This window comes from Bubalus kerabau, chromosome 17 (assembly GCF_029407905.1).
Source record: "Bubalus kerabau isolate K-KA32 ecotype Philippines breed swamp buffalo chromosome 17, PCC_UOA_SB_1v2, whole genome shotgun sequence".
Classification (NCBI taxonomy): domain Eukaryota; kingdom Metazoa; phylum Chordata; class Mammalia; order Artiodactyla; family Bovidae; genus Bubalus; species Bubalus kerabau.
The window spans coordinates 17,594,461-17,620,017 of NC_073640.1; the positions used below are offsets into that span (position 1 = coordinate 17,594,461).

General features: G+C 55.0%; 1 protein-coding gene across 1 annotated transcript; it reads left to right on the top strand.

Moving 5' to 3' along the window:
* The first annotated feature begins 1,623 nt into the window (after positions 1 to 1,623).
* On the top strand, positions 1,624 to 25,167 carry SPG7 (SPG7 matrix AAA peptidase subunit, paraplegin). Its single transcript, XM_055552512.1, has 17 exons — positions 1,624 to 1,820; positions 4,493 to 4,595; positions 6,598 to 6,687; positions 7,069 to 7,310; positions 8,503 to 8,642; positions 9,567 to 9,669; positions 11,057 to 11,182; positions 11,423 to 11,585; positions 11,807 to 11,980; positions 15,969 to 16,093; positions 16,599 to 16,701; positions 17,285 to 17,395; positions 18,670 to 18,785; positions 19,784 to 19,940; positions 20,473 to 20,639; positions 21,162 to 21,239; positions 22,597 to 25,167. The coding sequence occupies exons 1-17, from the start codon at positions 1,638 to 1,640 to the stop codon at positions 22,753 to 22,755; spliced, it is 2,340 nt and encodes a 779-aa protein (XP_055408487.1). The 5' UTR covers positions 1,624 to 1,637; the 3' UTR covers positions 22,756 to 25,167.
* Positions 25,168 to 25,557: the final 390 nt, after the last annotated feature.

Genomic DNA, 25,557 nt, shown 5'->3' on the forward strand with positions numbered 1-25,557 from the left:
GGGAGGGTGGGGCTGGGTCACTTCCTGTCAGGGCGGCATTGCATAAGCTTCAATAGGGTGCAAGGGTGCAAGAAACCACTCTCGGAAGCCTGGTCAGGATCATGGTCACGCGACTGGTCTAGGGGGAGTGGACTGCAGAATGTGGGCGGGACAATTTAACCAGAGAAAGAAAAACAGTGAAGGAGAAAACCAGGGAGGATGGATGGACTGTGAAAAGAGAAAGTGAGAAAGGCAAGCAGTCCAGATGTGCGGGTCAGGGGCAGCCCCTCTCCACACACAAGAACCTGGCTGCTGGAGCCGAGGACCAATAATCAAGACTCTGCATTTAAAACAATGTTCCTAAATCTTCTGAGCTTCAGGACTTTTACATCATACATGTTAGTGCTGTAACACAAAGCCATAGGGCGGACAGCACAGGCCCTGAAACCAGTCAGACCAGCTCTGAAACTCTGTGCATCAGTTCTTAGCTGTGACCTCGGAGAAATTACTTTGAAGTGTCCTGAGTCTGTTTCCTTATCTGTAAAACAGATGTAAAAGTATCTACTTCTCACATTTGTGAGGATTAAAAGTATGCCTGCTACAGAGCCAAGCCCTAGCTAGCACTCAGTAAGAATGGTTATTGCCTAATGACCTTAGGAATTTGGGGAATACAGAAAAACACAGAAACAAACTTAAGTCACCATACAGTCAGCAGTCTCAGGGCTAAGCACTCCAGCACCAGACCGCAGGGAGCCTGGGGTCCGAAATCCCAGGGATAAAACCACAGACTCCCCCCCTTCTCCCAGAGATGGAGTGGACTACAGTCTCCTAGGCCATGATCCAGAGCTAGGCATGACTTCTAGAGGGAGTCGGCCTGTCTTCACGAGAAAAGAATAGTGGAGGAAACGGTTACCTCTTCAAAATTAAGCATCTGTAGGACAAGACTGCCGGCTGCTCGCGCCCGGGAGCTGGCTCAGCTACCCTGAAGTCCCTGCTCTTACCCTAAGCCCTTTCCTTTTCCTCTCCGTACACAGGGCCCTTGGGGCACCAGCCGGGCAGGCTCTGAGGCCAGAGCCCGGAAGAACGAAACTCTCCCCTCTGCAGCATCCTCCTCGCGCTAAGACTGCGGCGGGGTAGGAGTTAGGGGCCCGGGTCTAGGTGGGAGTCGGACTCAGAGTCTGGATCCGAGGCGGGAGTCGGGGGTCAGGGTTTGGGCCCGAAGTTGGGATCAGGGCCTCAGGCTGGCCCCGCCATCTGCGCACGTCCGCTCCCTTCCGGCTCCCGGGCTCCCTCCGCAGCCCCTGGACCCGCTGAGCCAAGTCCTCCCGGGAGCCGCGACCTGGAGCGGCGTCTGATGCCCCCACTCGAGGCCCGCCAGGCTGCAGTTCTACGCGCAGCGCTTGTACTCGCAGTACAAAGTGGCAGTTCAAACCCGCTAAAGAATCCCAGTCGGATTAGAGTTGCAGCGGATCTCTCGGTCACGGAACCCGATCGCGGGGTACCGAAGATTGACCAAGAGGCCTGACTTGAAGAAGCCCGACCGCGCAGGCGCCGGGAGGACGCCCGACCGCGCAGGCGCCCCGCGGAGACCGCCTCCCCCCCCCCCCCCCCGGGCCCCGCGCCCCCCCCAATAGCGCAGGCGCGGCTTCCGGGTCAACATGGCGGCCGCGTGGCTGTTGCTGCGCGCTCTCCGCCCGGGTCCGGGACCGGGGCCGGGGCGGCTGCGGTGCCCCTACTCGGGCTGGAGCCCAGGCTGCTCTTCCGGAGCCAAGTGGAGGTGGCCGAATGACGTCCACAGGCCTCCGATGGGCCCCATCGGGCATGGAGGCCGAGCCCTGCAGGTAATGTACGGGCCTCCGGCAGCGACGTTTGGGATGGTAATTTGGAGGATGCTCTCCGCCGCTTCGGCTTCGTCTTCCGAGAGGCATCTCCTGCCTGCAACTGGAGGAGAGGCGGGCGGCGAGGCCGGCGGGCAGCCCGAGGGAGAAATCAGGGGCGAAGCCGCACAGTTGGACTTCTCAAGCCCTTGTTCGGGCTTCCCTGGTGACTCAGTGGTAAAGAACCAGCCTGCCAATGCAGGATGGTACCCTGCGTGGGTAAAATCCCTGGAGAAGGAACTGGCAAACCACTGTAGTATTCTTGCCTGGGAAATCCCATGGACGGAAGAGCCTAACGGGCTACAGTCCATGGGGTCGCAAAGAGTCACACAGGATTTAGCGACTAAACGACAGCGCTTGTTTCGTATATTGATATTTTTTGCGCATCTTCCTGGCGTTTTGAAATTGAATCGAGTTAAGAGTTTCACGAATATCTAGCAGAGGATTATTTGCATTCATATAGATCAGATCACTCCAGGATGAATTCTAGCGCCTTCCAATTGCTCTGAGCTGTTTTTCGTGTGAGCATTGTAAGTGTATTTTACTCTTATCGTGTAGCTTGCCATGTTATGGACACAAATTCATTGACCCTCTGTGTCAAGGCTGTGTTCCAGGCCCTGTTAATGTTAACATTTCACTCTGGAAACAGACCCTATGTGCTTTTTTCACTGATTTTTTTAGCCCTCTCTTAGGACCCCAACCCTCACATTTTAGGTTGTAATGTATTATTATATTTTACCATAAGTTGAGGACCAATTTCATATCATAATCCTATTCTACACCCTTTCTGAGTCTGAACAACTATAGATCATGGCATCCGATCCCATCACTTCATGGCAGTAGATGGGGAAACAGTGGCAGACTTAACTTTTGGGGAGCTTCAAAATCACTGCAGATGATGACTGCAGCCATGAAATTAAAAGACACTTACTCCTTGGAAGAAAAGTTATGACCAACCTAGACAGCATATTAAAAAGCAGAGACATTACTTTGCCAACAAAGGTCCGTCTCATCAAGGCTATGGTTTTTCCAATAGTGATGTTTGGATGTGAGAGTTGGACTATAAAGAAAGCTGAGCGTGGAAGAATTGATGCTTTTGAACTGTGGTGTTGGAGAAAACTCTTGAGAGTCTCTTGGACTGCAAGAAGATCCAACCAGTCCATCTTAAAAGAAATCAGTCCTGAATATTCATTGGAAGGACTGATGCTGAAGCTGAAACTCCAATACTCTGGCCACCTGATACAAAGAACTGACTCATTGGAAAAGACCCTGATGCTGGGCAAGACTGAAGGCAGGAGGAGAAGAGGATGACAGAGGATGAAATGGTTGGATAGCATCACTGACTCAGTGGACATGAGTTTGAGTAAACTTTGGGAGTTGGTGATGGACAGGGAGGCCTGGTGTGCTGCAGTCCATGGTGTGGCAAAGAGTCGGACACGACTGAGCGACTGAACTGAACTGAATGGATATATTACACTTGTTTTTGTTTTTAATTCTATTGAGAAGGAAAATCATAATTCATTAATTTTAGTCAGACTTGATTACTCTGTGAAAATAAGCAAGGACTGAAGTAGGCAATTCACATGTACTTGTGGATACTTAACAGATTACCTCACTAACAACTAGAACAGTAATAACATAATCTGGTTTAAACAAACAGCGTTTAGGGTTGACTTTGAAGAATGACTTTTGTGTGTGCTGTGCCTGACACACTGTTCCTCGTTTATGGTGCCCTGTCCACCTCTCTGTGGTTCTCCCTTATATGCCTCCTGGCCATCACTGAACCAAGTATAGTAGTATTAATTAAACTGGATAATAATTGTATATACTAGGAATTTTTAACCTGTTGCTAACAGGAAATTATATGTAGCATACTCCTTTGGTAAGGAGTTACTTTTCTTCATAATAGCAGCCGACCAGGGATGAACTAAGGGAAAGAATTTAAAATAAATGTATGTATGTTAAGTGTGTTAGTCACTCAGTCTTTGGGAACTCCTAGACTATAGTCCGCTAGACTCCTCTGCCCCTGGAATTCTCCAGGCAAGAATACTGGAATGGGTAGCCATTCCCTTCTGGAAATCTTCCCAACCCAGCAGTCGAACCCTGGTCTCCTGAATTGCAGCCAGACTCTTTGCCATCTGAGCCACCAAGGAAGCCCTTAAAATAAATAAGTCAATAAAAATGGAGAAATTACTACCACTGAGATAGAAAAAGTTAAGTTGGACCATTGACCATATTCAAGTGGGAAACTGGACTTCCTGGGAATGTTCCACAAGGAACGGTAGTCTGGAGATGTTGGGAGCAAAAGGTCTGGACAACCAGTGAAGCCTTTACTGCTTGTGTCCTGAAGGAGTCCTGGGGCACAGAATAGCAGCCAGTGTTCCGCACCTCCATTTCAGCATTTCTTTGACTTGCTTGCTTGCTGTTGACATTTGGAACTTTTTTTTCTTTTGATGTTATGGTAAAACTTTGAAATAATGCTCAGATTATTGGTTCATATTTCAGGGCAGTGGAAATATTATATAAATGAATCTTGGCGCTTTCAGGAAAAATTTTGTATCAGGGGTGAGTTTGCACTGTCAGCTGTGTGGTGGCGTCCGTGTGATTGAGGCTCTGTGACCTTCTTTTCTCTTCAGAGTTTCCAGTTGCGACTGCTAACCCCTACCTTTGAAGGAATCAGCAGATTGTTGGTGAAACAGCACATTGTACAGAATCCAGTCGGACTCGGGAAGCTTCTAGGTTTGTATCTTTGAAAAGACAGAAGTGACAGGCAGAACGTGTGGCATTTGTGAATAAATTCAGAGGACTGCTTGTTTGACATTGTCAGAAAAAATGAAATCACTAAGAGGCCCTTCAGCTGCTACCCAGTGTGAGCCCTCAGATACTCTGAAGTGAAGTTTTTGAGAAGGAAAAACTTAGACAAACTTAGACAAAAATTGTCTAAGGTCAGAACAGGCCATTTTTGCTTATTTTGAGTTGTCTCTTCTTTTTTTAAAAATTCTGGCCATGATTTGGCTGCTTGTCAAAGGTTTTTCATGTTCTGTAGCCAGCTCCAGTAATGCTTACTAAGGAGCTACAAGCTTAGTAAGGGCTGCTTGACAAAGGTTTTTCATGTTGCCTGGTGGCTCAGATAGTAAAGAATCTGCCTGCAATTCAGGAGAATATGGGTTCCATCCCTAGGTTGGGAAGATCCCTTGAAGAAGGGAATGGCTACCCACTCCAGCATTCTTGCCTGGAGATTCCATCGGCAGAGGAGCCTGGCGGGCTCCAGTCCATGGGGTCACAAAGAGTCAGACATGACTGAGCAACTAACATTTTCATGTTCTGTAGTGAGCTCCAGCAATGGTACGAAGCTACAGACTGTGTATGGCTTATGTGCAGAAATTAAGTAAACATAACTTGATTTTACACTAGAATTGCACCGTTTTCATGACATCTTGTGATATCCTGCTGTCTGTCTTGCTCTCTTTCTAAAAACTTTTGGCTGCACCCTGTAGCATATGGGAGCTTAGTTCCCAGACCAGGGATGGAACCTGCACCCTTGCACTGAAAGGGGGAATCTTAACCACTGGACCACAGAAGAAGCCCCCTGCTGTCTCCTTTATCTTAGGTCAAAGGCCTGTAAGGGTTGACACCTATGCTTTTACTCCCCGCTTTATTCATTTGGAACAGGAAAACAGTAGAGTCTTCCACTGCTGCAGACAAGCAGCCTTGTGCCTACCCAGTCCCAGCAGCCCACACTTGCCCCCAGCGGCAAGCCCTCACCCTCCAACAGCCCTGTGTCTGGTGGACACAGAGGCGGTTTTATTTGTGATTTTGTTAGTGTCTGTGAAGGAAGGTGCAGCCCAGTGACTTTCTGAGGCGCTCTCCCCCGTTTTAAGCGCTGATGGGGACAAGCAAGAGCCTCAGTGTGTGGAGCGGGCGCTGCCGTGCCACAGCTGCTTGTGCTGCTCGTTTGTTTAATTCACTGCAAGCGACTGTGTGTGTGGCAAGGGTGGTTCTCCCACAGACACATGACAGTTTCTCAAGTTTATGGTCATAACTTTTATTCCATCACGTTGGCTACTTTAAATTATAAAAACACTTACCTTCAGTTGAAGTGGTTTATCGTTCATAGTGAGTAAAGATTGTACCAAGAATGATCATCCAAATTTCTAAATCCTGTGCAGGTAGGTTCTCGATAGTTTATGTTTTGTTGGTTGTCTGGAAGTGTCCTCTTCTCCTGAGTGTGTGTGTTAGTGCTCAGTCATGTCCACCTCTTTGCAACTCCATGGACTGTAGCTCGCCAGTCTCCTCTGTCCATGAAGTTGCCCAGTCAAGAATACTGCAGTGGGTTGCCATTCCTTTCTGGTCTCCACTGTGGCTCACATGGTAAAGAATTCTGCCTGCAATGCAGGAGGCCCAGGTATGATCCCTGGGTCGGGAAGATCCCCTGGAGAAGGGAATGACAACCCATTCCAGTATTCTTGCCTGGAAATCCCATGTACAGAAGAGCCTGACGGGTTCCAAGGGGGGAAGTTAAGTCCATGGGGTCACAAAGAGTTGGACATGACTGAGTGGCTAAACACTTTCGCTCATTCCCTTCGCCAGAGGATCTTTCCAACCCAGGGATTGAACCCAGGTCTCCTGCATTGCAAGCAGATTATTTACCGTTTGAGCCACCAGGGAAGCCCTTTGTCCTGAATGTCTCCCTGTAATTGCAGGTCTGGTTGCTGTTAAGCACTTTCCCCATTTCTTGTAGGAGGCACTTACTATTTTAACACTTCGAGGAGAAAGCAGAAGACCAAGGACAATGGTAAAGCCAAGGGGAGGAGCCCTGAGGATGACGAAGGTATTTCAGTCTAATTTTTTGGGCAGAGGGGGTGCTTCCCCCTGGGGCCTGTGGGATGGAACCCATGCCTCCTGCATTGGAAGGGCAGTCTTAGCCAGAGGACTGCCAGGGAAGTACCCTGGGGAAGTTTTTTACTTTAAAAATGGTTTCATGTTATCTAAGCAGATGGGACCTCAGTGAACAGGAATGTTCGTGACCTTGAACAGCTTGTAATTAGTCACTTTGTTGTAATATTGGCCAAGTGTAGACTGAGCACCTAAGCACAGAGGGTGCAGAGCCCTCGTGCGGGTGTAGGGTGGGGCTGGGGAGGGCCTCGGAGGCGGGGCACGGGGCCTGGGCCTCGAGCTCCGCCCTCCTCTCACGCCTGCTCCCCACCTGCAGAGGAGCGCAGGCGCAGGGAGCGCGAGGACCAGATGTACCGAGAGCGGCTGCGCACCCTGTTCGTCATCGCAGTGATCATGAGTCTGCTCAATGCGCTGGGCTCCAGCGGAGGCAACATCTCCTGGAATGACTTCGTGCACGAGATGCTGGCCAAGGGCGAGGTGCAGCGGGTGCAAGTGGTGCCCGAGAGCGACGTGGTGGAGGTGTACCTGCACCCCGGTGCCGTGGTGTTTGGGCGGCCTGTGAGTGCCGCGCCGGCGGGGGTTGCTTAGAGCGAGCCGTGAGTGTCTTGATTTAAGGAGGAGCCTGGAGGCTTTGAGAAGGGGGCAAGGCCATGTGGCCCTCGGGAAGAGTCGGGAGGGTGGCAACGAACGTCCAGGGTCCACATGGCATGTGAGCAGCAGGAGGGAGGTGGTGGGGCTGTCGAGGTGGAAACCTCTCGGGCTGGGACAGGTGGCAGAAAGACAGGTTGGCAAGGACTGGCACTTGGAAGGAGCAGGAAAGAAAGGGGGCAGAGGAGAGGGACCCTGCTCCTCCCCACCACAAGTGGCCCCCTGCTGTGCGGGCAGGGGAGAGGCGGAAGGGTCTGTGGGTTTCACCCCAGTAGCGGATCTGGCGTTGGGGAGTGGAGAGGTAATCTGTGACAGTGCTGGAACCTGGCTGGGTGGACCCTGCTGTGAGGACCTGGCCTTTTAACCTCTGAAGTGGAGCCTGACCACTCATAATGATGGTCGTCCTGCTAGACTTTGAAGAGACTTGAGAGCAGAGGGAGATCTGGTTGCTCTAAGTTCCAAGAGATCTTAGAATCAGAGAGGACAGTTTCCTCTGGAAAGCATGGCTTCTGGAAAGAGGATTGATGTGGCCTGGGGTGGCAATGATGAGACCTTCACACTAGAGAGCTTAGAATCAGAGAGGACAGTTTGCTCTGGAAAGCATGGCTGCTGGACAGATGATTGATGTGGGCCGGGGTGGCAGTGATGAGATCTTCCCTCTAGCCTCCAGGAAGTGCCACCCACTCCCTCTTCCTTAGCCTCTTGTCTCCCTGAGGACCGAGGAGCCGCCTCGGTTGACTGTCAGGTCCAGCCGACGGGCAAACAGTGAACTTTTGGAGGGTGACTGTGGGTCTGGATCCCACACTTCAGGCTCCTTGCCAGGGTCTGCTTTGCCCTCCAGCGGAGTGCCAGCCCGGTGCTGAGTTTCAGTTGCATGTGCTGCCCTGCATTTGCTCACAGCCTTCTGTTAGTGAACATTTCACTGTAACTGTGTTTGAGAAAACAAAAGCTTTCTAGATGTGGAGGAGGTTGCTGAGCAGCAGGCATCTGCTTCTGAAGCCATGTAGCTGTCCGCAGTGTGGCAGGGGCACCGTTCTCTGTCCTTGGGGTCAGCCGTCTGGCCTATTTGTCACTCTCACGTGCCTCTGCTCTCTGCCCCCAGCGGCTGGCACTGATGTACCGAATGCAGGTGGCAAACATTGACAAATTTGAAGAGAAGCTTCGAGCAGCCGAGGATGAGCTGAATATCGAAGGCAAGGACAGGATTCCAGTTTCCTACAAGCGGACGGGATTCTTTGGAAAGTAGGTTGGTCGTTTCTGGGGGCCTCTGAATTAAACCAGGCTTCACTTTGTGACGTGAGAGACAAAAAGTCCAAACAGAGTCTCACACTGGCTGTGCCCACAGTGAACTGAGCCCCTGGTGGAGGCAGGCCTGGAGTGGGTGGCATGGGGCGGGAAGCCCTTGGTCACTGCTCCAGTGGTCTGTAGTGCTTCTTGTTTAGCGCAGGGTGGGTTTGTTGCCATCTGCAAACAGGAAAGTGGGGCAGGGAAGGGAGAAGCAGATGTCCCTGGGAACCTGTTGGTTCTGTGCAGGGCCTACGGGTGGTGGGATCTGCATCCTTCTAAGGGGGAGCCAGTTACTCGGTAGGCCTGGGCGTGTAGCTGGGCACTGGGACTGTGGTGTGCATAGGGCTGTGTCCCCTCATGGGGACTGGCGGCATCTGGGAAGTGCCACGTGTCTGTCACAGCTCCAGCTCCTCAGAGGGCAGGGTCCCCAGGCAGCACCTCTGCTTGTTCTAGGGAGTGGGGGCACACCCCTCTTCATCTGGGGGTGAAGCCCCAGGGTTTGCTCTTTGTACTGTTAGGCTGATTTCGCTTAGTGACCCAAAGCAGTGGCCTACTTTTGAAAGCAAAACACATGGATGGTGAAGAGCTGCTCTTTGTGGGCGTGAGCTGTCCAGGGCTCTGGACAGTGGGTGGTGGTTCTGGCTTCACGCCTGGTTGGTGCTGCCTGCTCAGCACCGCGGTACCTAGACCTGGGCAACATATGAAGGAAGAGAGGTGGTGAGAACTGGATGAGATGCATTTTCAGTGCTGGCTCCACAGGTTGGTCTCAGAGTGAGGGAGTCCTTTTCCTTCTGGGAGGTCTGGGCCCGGCCTGGGTGAGGCGTCTGGGGGCTGCCCGGAGCCGCGCCTGAGCGTCTGCCCGCCTGTCTCTCCTGCCAGTGCCCTCTACGCCCTGGGGATGACGGCCGTGGGCCTGGCCATCCTGTGGTATGTTTTCCGTCTGGCTGGGATGACAGGACGGGAAGGCGGATTCAGTGCTTTTGTAAGTTGTGCACATTGTTCCCCTGAACTTGTGCCATTGGGATTTTGTCTGTGTTTGGGCTGAACCCTCTCCCGTAAATGGCAGGATGGGTGCATGGTGGATACTAGCCTGTCAAAGGCCTATCTGGAGGTCGTCTGGCAGCTCCTCTTTCCTTCTGTTTGTCTGACACGGGGGCTTGGCTCCCCAGCTCTAGCCAAGGCCCCTTTGGTGATGTGGGAGGGGCTGAACCCAAGGGGGTCCATAATACAGTGCACTCTGCACTTCCCTCTTAGCCGGGCTTGCCTTTTGGGGGTTTCATGTACTAGCTGAGACATCTTTGAAGGTTGTCTTCAAAAGAACAACCTTAATACACTCCACAAGTATCCTCCTGTTCCAGTGGCATTCGGCGCAGTGTGCCCTCCCTGTCAAGTCGTACCTGGCTTATCAGGCACGTCAGCAACGGGCCACAGAGGAGGCCCTCCTGGGAACCGGGGTTGTGGGGGTAGAGTGCCCCCGTCTCTCCCTGAATGGGCCCTTGGGAGCTCTGGATTTGCATCCACACTGGGCAGCGTGGTGTCTCCTGGGGTGCAGTATACCTGGCTCAACCAATGTGATAATTCTTGCACATTCTGGACTGTTTTTTTGTTGTACTTAAATAATGCTGTGACGAATTCTACACACTGCCTCTTTTGAGAGCTGAAGGAGATTATGGCTAAGGTGAGCTGCTCACTGAGAGCTTATCTGTCCAGCCAGATTGCTTGCCAAAAATCAACGAGGTGACATTTTTACCAACACTTGCAGAATTGAGTGTCTTTAGGTAACTTTTAGGAGAAGGCAATGGCACCCCACTGCAGTACTCTTGCCTGGAAAACCCCATGGACGGAGGAGCCTGGTGGGCTGCAGTCCATGGGGTCGCTAAGAGTTGGACACGACTGAGCGACTTCACTTTCACTTTTTACTTTCATGCATTGGAGAAGGAAACGGCAACCCACTCCAGTGTTCTTGCCTGGAGAATCCCAGGGACGGGGGAGCCTGGTGGGCTGCCGTCTATGGGGTCACGCAAAGTCAGACACAACTGAAGCGACTTAGCAGTAGCATCAGCAGGTAACTTTTATATAAACCAGTAAAAGAAGTCAGAGACTAATGGGGAAAGTCACATAGAGAAATAAGAACACTCCCACACAGACTCTGTTAAATCACTGGGTTAACGTGGGAAGCATTTTCCTTTAGGGCAGATTGCTCAGTGCCAGGCAGCCTCTGTCACCGCCTTCATGTGTCTGGACTGTGCCCTTCCCTGCCATCTGAGCGAGTGGAGGGGTGGGAGGATGTGCGGGTGAACCGGCCCCCCGGCTCCTTCGCCCTGCCCCGCTGGGCTGCATAGGGCTCCGCCCTCTATCTTTCTGCCCAGAATCAGCTGAAAATGGCTCGTTTCACCATTGTGGATGGCAAGATGGGGAAAGGAGTCAGCTTCAAAGATGTGGCAGGAATGCATGAAGCCAAGCTGGAGGTCAAGGAGTTCGTGGATTATCTGAAGGTGAGCATGTGGGGCATGGTGGGCGGGGGGACTGCCCAGCCTGATGCTGCGCTCCTGGTGCGTCCCCTGTTCAGCCCAGACCGATGGTGCCCTGCGCGGCCCGTCACCTGTCACGGCGGAGCACTCTGTTCTCCCTGAGCCGTGTGGACGGGGCCAGTTCAGGACCCAAGCCTTCCAAGGGTCATGTCTGGATGATTCTCTGGAGCCCAGAGATCAGCCTGCATTCTGCTGCTCTCCTAGAGCCCGGAGCGCTTCCTTCAGCTTGGCGCCAAGGTCCCGAAGGGCGCGCTGCTGCTCGGCCCCCCTGGCTGCGGGAAGACGCTGCTGGCCAAGGCAGTGGCCACGGAGGCCCAGGTGCCCTTCCTGGCAATGGCTGGCCCAGAGTTCGTGGAGGTCATTGGAGGTGGGCCCACCTGGCTGCGTATCGGGGGCTTTGGGGGTGAAGATGGAAACATGAGACCCATGTCTGGGAGTCATGGGCATGGAAGGAGCAGGTGCTGACATCCTGGGGAGTTTAGGAGGGAACAGGCCAGCCCATGTGTGCCAGAGGCCACCTACTGGGCTTTCCCTGAGAGCAGGGCTCGTGCCATGACCTGTCCACTTCCCCGTCCTCTGTGTCCTCAGGCCTCGGTGCGGCCCGTGTGCGGAGCCTCTTCAAGGAAGCCCGGGCCCGGGCCCCCTGCATCGTGTATATCGATGAGATTGACGCCGTGGGCAAGAAGCGTTCCACCGCCGTGTCCGGCTTCTCCAACACAGAGGAGGAGCAGACGCTCAACCAGCTGCTGGTGGAGATGGACGGTGAGCACCGTGGGGCTGGGATCGGCGGGGATGCTCGTGGACAGTGAGGGTGTGTCAGCACCGAGAGCTCTTCTCCAGCAGGAGGTAACCAGAAACATAGCTTTCAGTTTCCCAAAGTCAGGGCAGTAGTGAAACAAGAAAGAAAAGCTGGGAATATCAAGTGGGGTCAGGTCATGACAGTGGTCGTCAGTCTCAGAGGGGGCCAGGGGTCATGCTGACAGGAGTCTCTGTGCCCAGCGTGGGTACGGTGGGTGCCTCAGGTACACTGCCAGGGACTCTGTCAGCTGTCCTTGAGATGACGTCTGGAACTGGCTGCCACACAGTTTTTTAATGGAGTTGTTTTTCTTTTGAGCTACTCCTGTAAGATCCTCTTTGGGGGTGTGTGTGTGTAAATATTATGTGTTTGTGTTGTTTATAGTAAAATATACAAACCATAAAATAAAGCCATTTTCACCATTTTTAAGTGCAGAGTCTAATGGCTATAAGTACGTTCCCAGTGTTGTATAACCATCACCACAGTCCGTCTCCAGAACTTTCTTATCTTCCCAAACACAAACTGTCCCCATTAAATATCAGCTCCACATTCTCCCCTCCCCATGCTCCAGCTGTGCAGGACCCATCTGTAAGTTTTCTTTAATCAGAATTCTAGTTCTGTTCTAGGTCTTGTAGATGAGAAAGATGCTTTTTTCTCAAAGTAGTTTTGGTTCTAAGAGAACCATTTATTGGTGTATTTATTTTCCTCTTTAAAGTGTTCTTAGTGTTTGGGATGGTGGATCTGGTGACCAGTGTGTGGGGCAATGGATTTTGGTTGTATGTGGCTAAAGGTGAATCTTTTTTTGGCCTCTTATTTTCAAAGTCTCAGACTCACAAAAGCACTGCAGAAGCAGTCAGAATTCCTATAAGCGTCCTCCCCCCACCCCCACCGCAGCCTGAAGGCCTACATGGAAGAGGCGTGACATGGGCGTTGGGCAGATGTGCGCTTCTGCAGGGCCCAGGGCAGGCTCATGTTGCCTCAGTGTCTTGTCTCCTTAGTCTTCTCCTGGACCTGGACCTGACTCCCCCTCCTTGCCCTTGTGGCTGTGATACTTCCTCCAGGTCAGACCTGGGAAAGGACGTCCTCAGAGCGAGGTCCAGCCCAGGTGTTGGCAAGAACCATGCAGCTGGCCTTGGCGCCCACGCCCCCTGACCCTGGTGCCGGGACTCGGGCCTGCAGCTGGGCAGGTCAGGGGCTGATACATGGGAGTGTTTCATCATGTGAAAGCCCCGCAGGTTCAAAATCATAGTGATTTCTCACAGGGCAAGGAAAGGGCGGCCTCGTCAGGGCCTGAGGACCGTTTGCATCTGGGGGTGCCCCTGCAGACCCGCGTCCCTCTCTGCATCTGGGTGTGTCAGTCAGAACAGCTCAGGGTCTCTGCCCCGTGGCCAAGGTCTGAGGGGCCGTCTTCCTGGGGAGGATGTGCCCAAGAACTATGGACCTGAGACATGGCTGTATGAGATGCTCCTTGGAGATGGGGTCCCCAGTGGGGCCTGCCTCCCACCCCACCCCCGGCTCTGACCGGCCCCTCCCTGTGTGCTGGGCTGTGAGCGGCTGGATCCTGAACGTGCCGTCTGTTCGTGTGCAAGTTAGACTCCTGCTCCCTAGATATCCCATCGTAGGATGTGATGACTCTGCTGTCAGAAGTGCAGACAGGACTGTGACCTCTGGCTCTCTTTAGAAAGATGGGCAACGTGGTGCTCCTATGTGACACGGGCAGAGCATCTTGAAGCCACTGTCGTGGGGGCGGTGCAGGGACATGGTGGGGTGCCCCTCTCCTCTCGGAGCAGGGGTTTCCTGACATGTCATCAGGCTAAAGCACAGCCCTGCGCCTAGTCGTGACCTTGTGTGGGTGATGGGGGGGCTCCCTTGTGGCCCTAGGGCAACAATCCTCCCACCCCCGCTCCTGTTGTTGTTTGCACTTGAAGCCAGAGACCAACCCTCCAGGCGACGTGCACCCCCAGGAAGCATTCCCAGCTGGCACCTTCTCTGCTCCTCTGTGCTGCTGGGAGGGGGGTGACTTCTGCCGGCTCTGCTGCAGCCGTGAGAGCCCCTGCTCCCTCCCTGGACGCCCCCCAGAAGCCCTGGCAAGGCTGGGCTGCTGCGAAGGGGCCTTTGTGCACAGAGACAGCTGAGCCTCTTCCGCCTGCAGGGGCAACTGAGGAGCCTTTGTCACCCCTCGGGGAGGAGTGGGTGCTGGCCGTGGGAAGCCAGCGCTAGAGGAAGCCCACCACACAGGCGGAGGCCGGGCACCTGCCACCCTTCTCACAGCCTGATGGGCACAGAGAGGCCTTCGAGCTCAATGCCCCACGGTGGACATTTCTGTCCACACCCCCGTGGACTTGAGTCTGCCCAAGTTCATGGAAAGGGCCAGTATCTAACCAGCAAGGACCTATAGTCAGTACCTCGTAATGACGTGTGATGGAGGAAAACCTGTGAGAACGTACATCAATACATACGTATATGCAAACTAGTGGAGCCACTGTGTTGTGTACGTGAACACTGTAAATAACATACACTTCAATAAAAAATAGAAAGGAAACAAAGGCAGCCACAGGTAGCCCTCCCACAGCCTAATGTGGAAAAACATTAGCCTGTGACCTGTGTTGGCTGAATCTGCAGGAGGCGTGCCGCTTGGTCCTGGCTCAGTGTGTGTGGATGCCGGCGGCTCCAGCACGTCTTGCTGAAGCACCGTCCTCCCGTGCTGAGCCGTCACCTCCTCGCGAGCACAGCCAGTGCCTCTGCAGAGCCTGTTCTCAGCTCCCTAGCACTGGGCCGTGACTCCGTCCTCACACACGCATCACTTGTCATTTAGCTGTGCACTCAGTCTTTGATCAAGGTAGTGGCAACAGCAGACGTGGTGAGGATGAGGAGACTGGATCCCAGACCCCTGTGTGAACCTTGGCCCTCAAGTGAGTGAAGCAGCTGTGAAAAGGCGTCCGTGAAGCAAACCTGACCCCCTGCAGCGGGGGTGGACAGCATGCAGCCTCTTGGGCTGGCTCTGAACAGACTGAGCACGCCCAATCTGCATGCTGATCTGGTGTCCACAGAACACGGTACTCCAGTGTTCCCTTGTGATAGCTGAACACCCTGGAAAGAGCCTGTGCGACCTTCAGTGGGTGCCTGGCTGAGCTCTGTGTGTGCTTACCCGGCCACAGTGCAGACACCGGGTGTTGTCATGCAAGCCTGCCTGACTGGACCTCAGGATTTATGCCAAATGAGAGGGTCAACCTCAGAGAGTATAAATCATCTGATCCAATCATCTGACATTGTGCAAATGACAGAATGCTAGAGAACAGATGGATGAGTAGTTGTGAGGGGCTGGCACAGTGAGGTTTTCGTGGTGATGGTAGTGGAGGGGCACGTGCCCAGCCGCTGGGGGCAGCATACGGCCTGCGCCTGCAGCGTGGGCCCTGCACAGGAGTCAGCACTCAGCCGTGGGGATGTCTGTACGGTGTCACCCTCTCGTGTGTCCACAACTGTGAGTCCCTAAACCAGCCCTGTGGCGGGTTGCTGACAGAGGCCGTTCTGCGGGAGCGCCCTCCTGGAGCCCCTGGCATGGCTGCTGTTTTCTCCTGTATCCTTTGTTTCTGCCGTTTTTCAGTGTCTTTTCACTGTTACATAATCTCATGGTCTGTGTTCATAGCCCCGGCCTGTGGCGTGCAGGCATTTGGGGAACCCTAAGGGGCAGCCCAGGCAGGAGGCTGAGACAAGCTATGGGGGTGCCCCTCCGTCCCCAGGTGGCCCAGGGAGTGGAGTCCGGTCTGTCCAGGGCCCTGGCCTCCAGCAAGCCTCTCGTTTCCGTGTGAGACTTTCGCTTTTCCGGCAGTGAAGCTGGGGCCTCTTGCACACTGGGTGGTCCTCACTTTTTCTGGTGGTGCTGCTATCGGTGGCGGTCTGGGGAAGCTGCCAGGTTGGGGTCCGCACCTTCATGGCCGCTGTCCGTCCCTGCAGGAATGGGTACCACCGACCACGTCATCGTCCTGGCGGCCACCAACCGAGCTGACATCTTGGACAACGCTCTGCTGAGGCCGGGCCGACTGGACAGGCACGTTTTCATCGACCTTCCCACGCTGCAGGTCAGTGCGACCCTGCTGGTCCATCCAGGCTCCCTGCCCTTCTTCTGGTTTTGACTCTCACTGACCTTTATGATGAGACGTTTGGGCTGAGTTCCTTGGATAGCCTTTGCAGAGCCTCATGCCCATGTGCTGGTGGCTTTGGAGAGTGAGCTGCACAGTGGCCCTGACGGGGTGGACGGCTGTGAGCCCTGGGACCTCTTGGCCCTGCTGCCTCAGGCCTCAACTTGGACGCCCACCTCTCAGGGTGTCGGGCCTTCCTGGTGGCTCCCAAGGGAGCTGGAGACCCCGCAGGAGCAGGGAAGGGTCTGGAGGGTGAGTGTAGCAGGTGGCTGGCAGGTTAGTATTTCCGTGGAGACATGCGTGGAGGTATCATTTGTGGCTCTTGAGTTGGTTTCTGAGAGTAGAAGCTGACCTCACAGCCAGTGGCTCCTGATCAGCAGGGAGCTGGCACTGTGGCCTTTGTCCCGTGGCCTTTGACCTGTGGCCTTTGCCTTCTGTCCTTTAGGAAAGGAAGGAGATCTTTGAGCAGCACCTGAAGAGCCTGAAGCTGACGCGGGCCAGCAGCTTTTACTCCCAGCGGCTGGCGGAGCTGACGCCTGGCTTCAGTGGTAGGGCCGTAGGGGCGCTGGTCCTAGTCTGGGGTCAACGGGAGCAGACCTCCCCGGGAACTCTCCAGCCCTGCTCTGGGCTCCTCGGCCAGCACAGCTGGGGTGGGAGTGGTGTGCGCCCAGCAGGCAGGGGTAGAGGGACTCCTCCCCAAGGTTCTGTCCCATGCCCCAGGGTGGTCCCAGCCTTGCTCCCTCCCACTGCTCCCCACCAGAGGCGACCCTGCGAGGCCGTGTCCCTCCCCGCCACCTTCTCTATGTTATCACAAATCTAGATTTTTCTGTACGGTTCTCATTTCACAGGGGATGTAAATAAAAACCCCTGTTATCGTGGTGTAAATCCTTATTATCATGGTGTAAGTTTCTTCCCTTCGGACCTTTAACACCCTGAACTAGAACCTCATGGGTGTCAAGAACCTTTCTCATCCCTCAGTGTGTGTCTGAAACAGTGGGTGGAAGGAAAGAGGGGGTCCAGAGAGGCTGCTTGCTGAGCACAGCTGTGGGGCAGCTCGAGGGGGACAGGGTGGCTCCCCTGCCACCCCCATACCTCTGCGTCTACTAACACCCCCCACCCCCGTGCTGACAGGTGCTGACATTGCCAACATCTGTAACGAGGCCGCGTTGCATGCGGCGCGGGAGGGGCACACAGCTGTGCACACATCCAACCTGGACTACGCCGTGGAGCGCGTCGTGGCCGGTATGCGGACGCGTCTTCGCGGGGCGGGAGGGGGCAGGCCTAGACATTGTGTGATGGCATTATTGCCCCAGAGGGAACACAGGCCACCTGTTCCTGCTTCTCTGTCAGGTGTGACTTGTTCTCCTTAGTTTGAGATACTCTCTGTTGACCAGGAGCAGGCAGGCTCTTGAAACAGAAATGTAGAAGGATCTCGCAAACTCAGTGTTCTCGGCCCACCAGCTGATGGGCGGTGCGCAGACAGCTGCTGTCCACATGGGCAGGGGTTGGAGCCGCTGCTCCTTAGGTCGAGGAGGAGGCCTTTTATGCCAGGGTCTCCGTGCCCTGTTGGGGGGAAGGGGAGGGCGGCGTCTGGGCAGTGCTTTCCCACTGCTGTTGGATGTGGAATGCATGGACTTCTGTGAGGAGAGCAGGCCAGGGCTCCTGTAGCTCCTGTGGCAACACCAGACATGGTGTGTCTTATCCTTAAACGGAATTCCAACCAAGGCACCGAGCGGGATGCCAAGGAAGCCGTGCCTCGCTCAGGTGGCCATCCCCCTCAGTCTTTCAGACCTAGGACAGACCCTCCGCAGTGGGGACAGCAAGTGCGCGAGGACAGAAGGGCTCGTCTCGAGGTTCCTCACTGTAGATCAGAGTTTACATAAGCCAGTTGTTTTGCATGAAAAGTGATATGCTTGCAGCAAGTGTGTTCTAAGTGGGAAAGACTAGAGAAGAGCGCCCAGAATCCTGCCTGAGCGTGCAGCGCCTTGAACAGGGTGCTCCCGCGCGGCAGCCGCCAGGGCCCGGGGACAGCCCGACTGCCACAGCCAGCACGTAGGACGTGTCCTCTCGAAGCTGGCGGCGTAGGTGTCCCGGTCGCATCCCTGAACCCAGGGCTTACTCAGGGGTAACGATGAGTGGACAGTGGGTGAGGCCTCAGCAGTGACCTGAGCAGGGGATGTAATGAAAGGTTATGAGGTGAAGGGTCAGCGATTCAGGTAAAGAGGACTGGACAGTCCCGGGCTGCAGCTGCCCTGCTAGGTCATGCCGTCGGCCCCACAGCCCAGCGAGGGCCATGTTGAAGGGGCTGCAGTCCACGGAGTTTTGAGTGGTGGGGTCAGTGGGCCGAGCGGGGCTCCTGCGGCATCCTCATAGTCCAAGCAGCCGGGGAGAGGATGGGTGGCTGGGCTGGGGACACAGAAGCTGAGAGTCCAGTGGCGACTTTGCGTTGGCACCTCAGGAATGTGCCTGCCATGTACTTGGGGTGCCTGAGGCTCACTTTTCTGATCTTCTTTCAGGGACTGCCAAGAAGAGCAAAGTCCTTTCCAAGGAAGAGCAGAAGGTGGTTGCGTTCCACGAGTCGGGCCACGCCCTGGTGGGCTGGCTGCTGGAGCACACAGAGGCTGTGATGAAGGTGTGTGTGGGCAGCCCTGGCCTGGCTGCCCAGTTGGGCTCACTTTGGAAGGCCCACGTTTTGTGCCTGGAGGGGTGGGGGTGGGTGACCGTGGGAAAGCCACATGATGACCTGCAGTCTCCCTCCCCATCTGCATGGTAGGTTGTGGAAATAAGAACTGCCGGGTGAACCATCAGCTCTGAGATGTGCTAACTTAGAAAGGAGGTCAGCACATGTTATGTACGTGGCAGGGCTAATGCCATGACGCCACCCCGGTGGTAACATTCTGACCGGGGGTCCCTGAGTGACCACCAGGGACAATGCCCGTGTTGGGGACATGGGTGCCCCGTGTTGAGGGTTGTAACTGCCCGCCACTTGGACCTCTCCCCCCTCACTCCTTGTTCCCTGACCTCCAGACAGAGGGCTGTGCTGGCAGCTGCAGCCTGGGTACAGGTGTCTCCCAGGGGCGTCAGCTACAGCCAAGCATTGGTGTCAGGCTGCCTTGGATGGTGCCCTGCTGCTCAGGCTGGTCCGTCATGTCCTCTGCAGAGGGCTGTGACTGAGCCCCTTGTACGTGTGAGAAGACCCAGTAATTAAGATCAGTGTCTTCATGCAGTATCTCAAGAAAATGAATGTAGGACATTCATTTGGTGCCTGAGGGCCAGGTAGACGAGTTGTGCTGAGAAGGTCCTCTCGCTCGCACCCAGTCCCTGCCAGCCAGCGTGGTGACGTGCACTCCTCGGAGCCTCGGGGTGGCCTCTCACGGCTGTGACCCTCAGACCTGTGCCTGTTCGGGGCTGGCCTCATCACGTGGGCTCATCTCTCATCGTCACCGTTCTTTCCTTCATGGACACGTGGTTGTGTGTGGGGTCCTCATGCCCTTCTCTGCAAATGCTGTTAGAAATATGGGGGCCTCGGATTGGCTTCCTTGCTTCGAACCCTCTGAGCAAAGACTATCTTGTGCCCCCTCATCTCTGAAGCCTGGGTCCTGCCGGCTAACAGACCACCTCACTGTGCAGGTGTCCATCACTCCTCGGACCAATGCAGCCCTGGGCTTCGCTCAGATGCTCCCTAGAGACCAGCACCTCTTCACCAGGGAGCAGCTATTCGAGCGCATGTGCATGGCCCTGGGCGGCCGTGCATCCGAGTCCATCTCTTTCAACAGGGTCACTTCCGGTGAGCAGCAGCTCCTGCGCTGCTTCAGTGCCCTCAGCCCTTCCACGAGGGAGGGGGAATCTGTGGAGGGGTCTAAGTAGTGGGATGCACATGCCATCTTGAATTTCATTAAGGGTTGTGTTTGGCTGCACTGGTCTTGGTTGCGGCGTGCAGGCTTTTCATTGTGGTGGCTTTTCTTGTTACTGAGCGTGGGCCCTGGGGGGCACTTGGGCTTCAGTAGTTCTGGCCCATGGGCTTAGTTGCTCCTCAGCATGTGGGATCTTCGTGGACCTGGGATTGAACCCATGCCTCCAATATTGGCAGGTGGATTCCCAATCACTGGACCACCAGGGAAACCCCGAGTTGTTTTTTCACAGAAAAGAAAAATGTTTTAAGTTTAAAGGACCAGCAACAGGGCACAGTTGTTCCCTGGGTTCCCACCTCTGCTGTCAGGGTACAGTGGTCCCTGGGTACTGCCTCTGCTGTCAGGGCTGGTGGGGTCCCTGACCTGCAGTTGCAGGGAATCACCTCCTTTTCTGATCCCACACTCCAGGGGCACAGGACGACTTGCGGAAGGTCACCCGCATCGCCTACTCCATGGTGAAGCAGTTTGGGATGGCACCCAGCATCGGGCCCGTCTCCTTCCCCGAGGCCCAGGAGGGCGTGACGGGCATCGGACGGCGTCCATTCAGCCAGGGCCTCCAGCAGATGATGGACCACGTTAGTCCCTCCCAGCCCGAGCCATGTGTGTGGGGAGGGGCTGTGGTGTGCTGGCTCTGCGCCCGCAGGAGCTGAGGTTCTGGGTGAGGCCCCACTGGCTCCTGATGGAACTGTGGGTGCTGCGGGGCCATCAGGGACAGCGAATAAATGCCTCCAGGGACAGAGCCAGTGCCTGTGATCTCTGTGGCCTGAGGAGACGGCCAGGCAATGCCACCACCCTCAGGCAGCCTGGCAGCCTGGCGCACTGGCACGTAGGCACTGGCACGTAGGCAGCCTTGGGTGTGGAGGATGAAACGGGGTCCCAGGCTCCAGGAGCTGGCGGCCCCTTGCACAGGGGGTTCCTGGGGTGGGGGTGAGGGCAGGAGACTCTTGGCCGCCGTGCTCTCCTGTCCCCTGTAAGACACAAAAGGCCGTGTTCTGAACTCGTGTTCTTCCATGTGCCTTAGTGCTGGGGCCAGGCCGCAGGGGACTCCGTGCGCAGCAGCAGCCATCCTGACCATCACACATCTTCTCCCTTCACAGGAAGCGAGGCTGCTGGTGGCCACTGCCTATAGGCACACGGAACAGGTGCTTCGGGACAACCTGGACAAGCTCCACGCGGTGAGCCTCTGTCCCCAGCCCCACGCCTGCCAGGAGCTGGGCCCGCTGTCACTTCACACTGACGCAGCCACTCACCCTTCCCAGAAAACCACATGACCAACAGACCCCATCCAGCTCAGCTGGATCCAGCATCTTCCCTGCCTTGCTTAGCCTCATGTCACGCACCTGCCAGGCCAGGGCCAGTTCCTTCAGGGCAGACAGGAGGATGCTGCCAGCCCTCAGGCCCATTACCAGCTTCAGTGTGCAGTGGGTCTGGTTGATGTGGCTTAAGGCCTTTCCAATTCAAAGTTCTGGAAATTTTACACTAAACGTTAAAGCTCAGAAGAGTTTCAGATGCACAGGGAGCTGCAAACATGGCACAGAGCTCTCAGCCCATGAACAGTCCCCCCACCAGTCAGGCTTGTTTTCTGCAACCCAGTGACCACCACGCCCACACTTTACCCAGGTCACCTTCTGGTCTCGGTGCTCACGTCTGCCAGGCCCTCTTGGCTGGGATAGTCCCCCTCCTATTACAGACAGCAGAGCATGAGGGCTGGTCTAGCGTGTGGGGAGCAACCCCGGTTGGGCTGTGTGTGATGTCCTCACAGTGATGCTGGGTGTCGGGTCTGGAGTGACCCCAGAGGCAGTGTCTCTGGACCTAGTGAAGGGGCAGCTCCTGGTGGATGGCCAGCTGTTTCTTCAAGGCAATGTTGTGGGGACTGTGGTGTCACGTCCTGAGACCAGCAACACCTGCCTGCGTGGAGCCGTGGGCAGTGCAGAACCTGCCGGGACCCTGTCATGGGAGCCGAGTCTGCTGCTGCTGTGACCTGCCCGCACCGTCCTGGAGTTCCAGGACCGAGTGCCACACAACTTACCCTGGGCGCCGCCTTCAGGTCGGCCCTCCCTGCCCACAATTCTGCGTCTGCGGCTTGTAGGTCCCCAGTCCTGCAGGCAGGTTCATTGAAGAAAGTTCCAAGTGCGAGCAGAGCCTTGCAGTTCAAGCCCGTGTTTTCCAAGGGCCAGCTGTCAGAGCAGCCAGCGTGGGGGTGACGGGAACCCATCACTGGGGGCTATATATCCTGCACATCACCTCCACTGCCCCCCCATGCTGACACTCACACACGTTTGCAGAAGAAATCCAAGTTGCCCAAAATAAACAGATTGGGAAGGGAAGTAGAAAAGTTAATGAGGCTGGCAGCTGGGCTTGTCTCTAAGGTGGAGACAGGGAGCGATTCTTTGCGTGGGCTGCCCGCCTGTGCTGCATCCCTGGGAAGTGGCAGGTCTGGGAGGCCGGGCCCTCCCCCTTCCGCGCTCTGCTCTCAAAGGGCTCTTGTCTGGGCCCCCATCTGCCGCTCACACTGCCCTCTTGTTCCTCCAGCTGGCGAGTGCCCTGCTGGAAAAGGAAGTGATCAACTACGAGGACATCGAGGCCCTCATCGGCCCGCCGCCCCACGGGCCCAAGAAAAGGATCGCACCGCAGAAGTGGAGTGATGCCCAGAGGGAGAAGCAGGACTCGGGGGAGGAGGAGGGGGCCTAGCAGCTGCCCCTGCTTGGGGAGGAGGCATCCTGGCCCCGGTAGTGCCCCCACCACCACCCTTGTTCTGGTGCTGGCCAAAGGGCCGGGCATGCAGTCCTCACCTCTCAGCCCTCGCTGGTCAAGACCCCCCAAGATCTATTTATTGACTTCCTTGCCTGGAGGAATAAATGGCTCTGCCGAGATGGGTGGTTCATCTATGTTTATGAGTTGTCCTCATGTGGAAAGGTCACCTGTGCTCATCACAGGTGCGCATGGAGTGGCCCCATCTCAGGAGGGATCTGGACAGTTTCACAGTTTGAGGCTCCTCCTGGCCCCTGAGACCTGGTCAGAATATCTCCAGCTCTGCACAGGAAGGATCTCTGAGCCCCTTGCTGCCTGTCCTCTGTGGGGCCCTGTCCTGGGCTCGCTGGTCCACGGTCAGAGTCAGGGGCAGGCGCTGGGGCTGGAGGAGTAAGGCATGGCCACCTCCTGCAGTATGGATGTGGGCCCCTGGTGGATGTCTGGGGGATGGGGAGGGAAGCCTGTGCTCCTGCGTGGTCAGCTCTTCCCTGATGGTGTCCTGGATCAGGGATCCCATGTCTGCAGGGTGAGAGGTCAGCTGTGCAGGAACCAGCTTCCTTTTCTAGGACTCAGCAGCGGCAGGGGGCACAGACGGACGAGGTGCACTCAGGGCCCTAGTCCCCTGTGACACGACCTGCTGCTTGTTACTTCCCCTTCTGTGCACAGCGCCTGGAGCCGCCCCCATGCCCAGTGCCCCAAAGAAGCACAGGGGCAGGGCAGGTGCAGGTGCCCACCCAAGGAGGGGCCCTGAGGGGACACCTTGCCTCTGCCCTATCCTGTTTCATTCCTGAAGACGGCCTGGAGTTAGGAGGGTGGGGCCCTTCTGTGACCTCACTGGGACATGGCCAAGCTCACCCCCTTGTACTTTACCATTAAAACAGCCAGTGTCTGGTGACACTTAGCCAGGAATAGGCTGTTAAGTGGGGTGAAGAGGGGCACCTCATTGTAGTGGAGGAAGTGCAGCCTGCCTTCCCCGGGCTTGCCAGGGAGTGGGCTCATGGGAGCCCAGCAAGGGGAGGCCGATGGGACAGTGCTCTGATGTACAGAAATGAGTTGTCACAGGTGACGTCACCTCCTGGTCCTTAAGACACAGGAGAGCCCTGGGAGTGGGGCCTCAGCCGTCCCTGCTACTCCTCATGCCTCCCTAAGGGGCTCCTGGGGGTGAAGAGGTTCTCCCACAGCAGCTCGTGGCCGCCAGAGCAGCCAGACCACTGGGCAACCTACTCTGCCCAGCAGAGTGGATACGGCGTGGCCTGACTGCAGTTTCTGGAACTGTCTCGGAGTCAGGTGTGTGAGGGCTCCTTGATGAGACAGACATGAAGTGAACATACATTTAACACATCAGAGCCCAGAAGACAAGTAAAGAATATTGGAAGAATTAAAGAGTTCTCACATCATAATGCAAGTTGTTTTCCAATCTGATCTATGTTCAAATAAACACAATTTTTTTTTGTTAGACTTTTTGTTTTTAAAATTTTTTGAAGTCCATCGTATTAATGCCAGATGTACAAGACAGTAGTTCATATTTGTATGTACTGGGAGATGATCACAATTAACATTTGTCACCATACACAGTCAGAGAAGGTTTTCTTGTGATGACTACTTTCAAGAGCCACTCTCTCAGCAACTTTTGTGTAAGACGTCTGTGCTACAATAACACACGGCCAGGTGCTCACTGGCATGCGGCGCTCCTCATGTAACAGCCATCGCCCAGCCTCTCACAGGTTTACATACTGGCTCTGACAGATGTGAGAGCTAGACCATAGAGAAAGCTGAGCACCAAAGAACTGATGCTTTTGAACTGTGGTGGAGAAGACTCTTGAGAGTCCCTTAGACTGCAAGGAGATCAAACCAGTCAATCCTAGAGGAAATCAACACTAAATATTCATCGGAAGGACTGATGCTGAAGCTGAAGCTCCAGTATTTTGGCCACCTGATACGAAGAGCTGACTCACTGGAAAAGACCCTGATGCTGGGAAAGATTGAAGGCAGGAGGAGAAGGGGACGACAGAAGATGAGATGGCTGGATGGCATCACCGACTGAATGGATAGTTTGAGTAAGCTCTGGGAGATGGACAGGGAAGCCTGGGGTGCTGCAATCCATGGAGTGGCAGGGTCAGACACGACTGAGCAACTGAACTGACTGGAGATTTGAGAGGCCGGATGGTTTGAGTTCTGTGGTGAAGCACTAACATCAACCTGTCCCTACTGAGTTATTAGGTTCCTGCTTTTCCTAATTCAACCAATGGTTCATATTGAGGACACTGTTAGTGTGCTAGTTTCTGCAAAGTGCTATAGGAACATGCCTTTTTGTGTGTGTCAAAACAATAAAAACACATTGCTGCTTTGAGATTAATGTTTTAAATTAATTATCATTATTATTGGGCCCCCCAGATGGCACTAGTGGTAAAGAATATGCCTGCCAATTCGGGAGACGTGGGTTTGATTCCTGGGTTGGGACGATCCCCTGGAGGAGGATAGAGCAACTCACTCCAGTATTCTTGGCTGCAGAATCCCATGGACAGGTAAGCCTGGTGGACTACAGTCCACAAGGTCGCAAAGAGTCAGACATGACTGAGCGACTTGGCACACACACATCGTTATTATTTTGGCCGCACTGCACAGCTTGTGGGATCTTAATTCCCCGACTAGGGACTGAACCCGGCCAGGGGTGAAAGCACAGCATCCTAATCACAAAAGCCCAGGGAATTTCTTGAGATTAACTTTTAAAATCCAGACTGT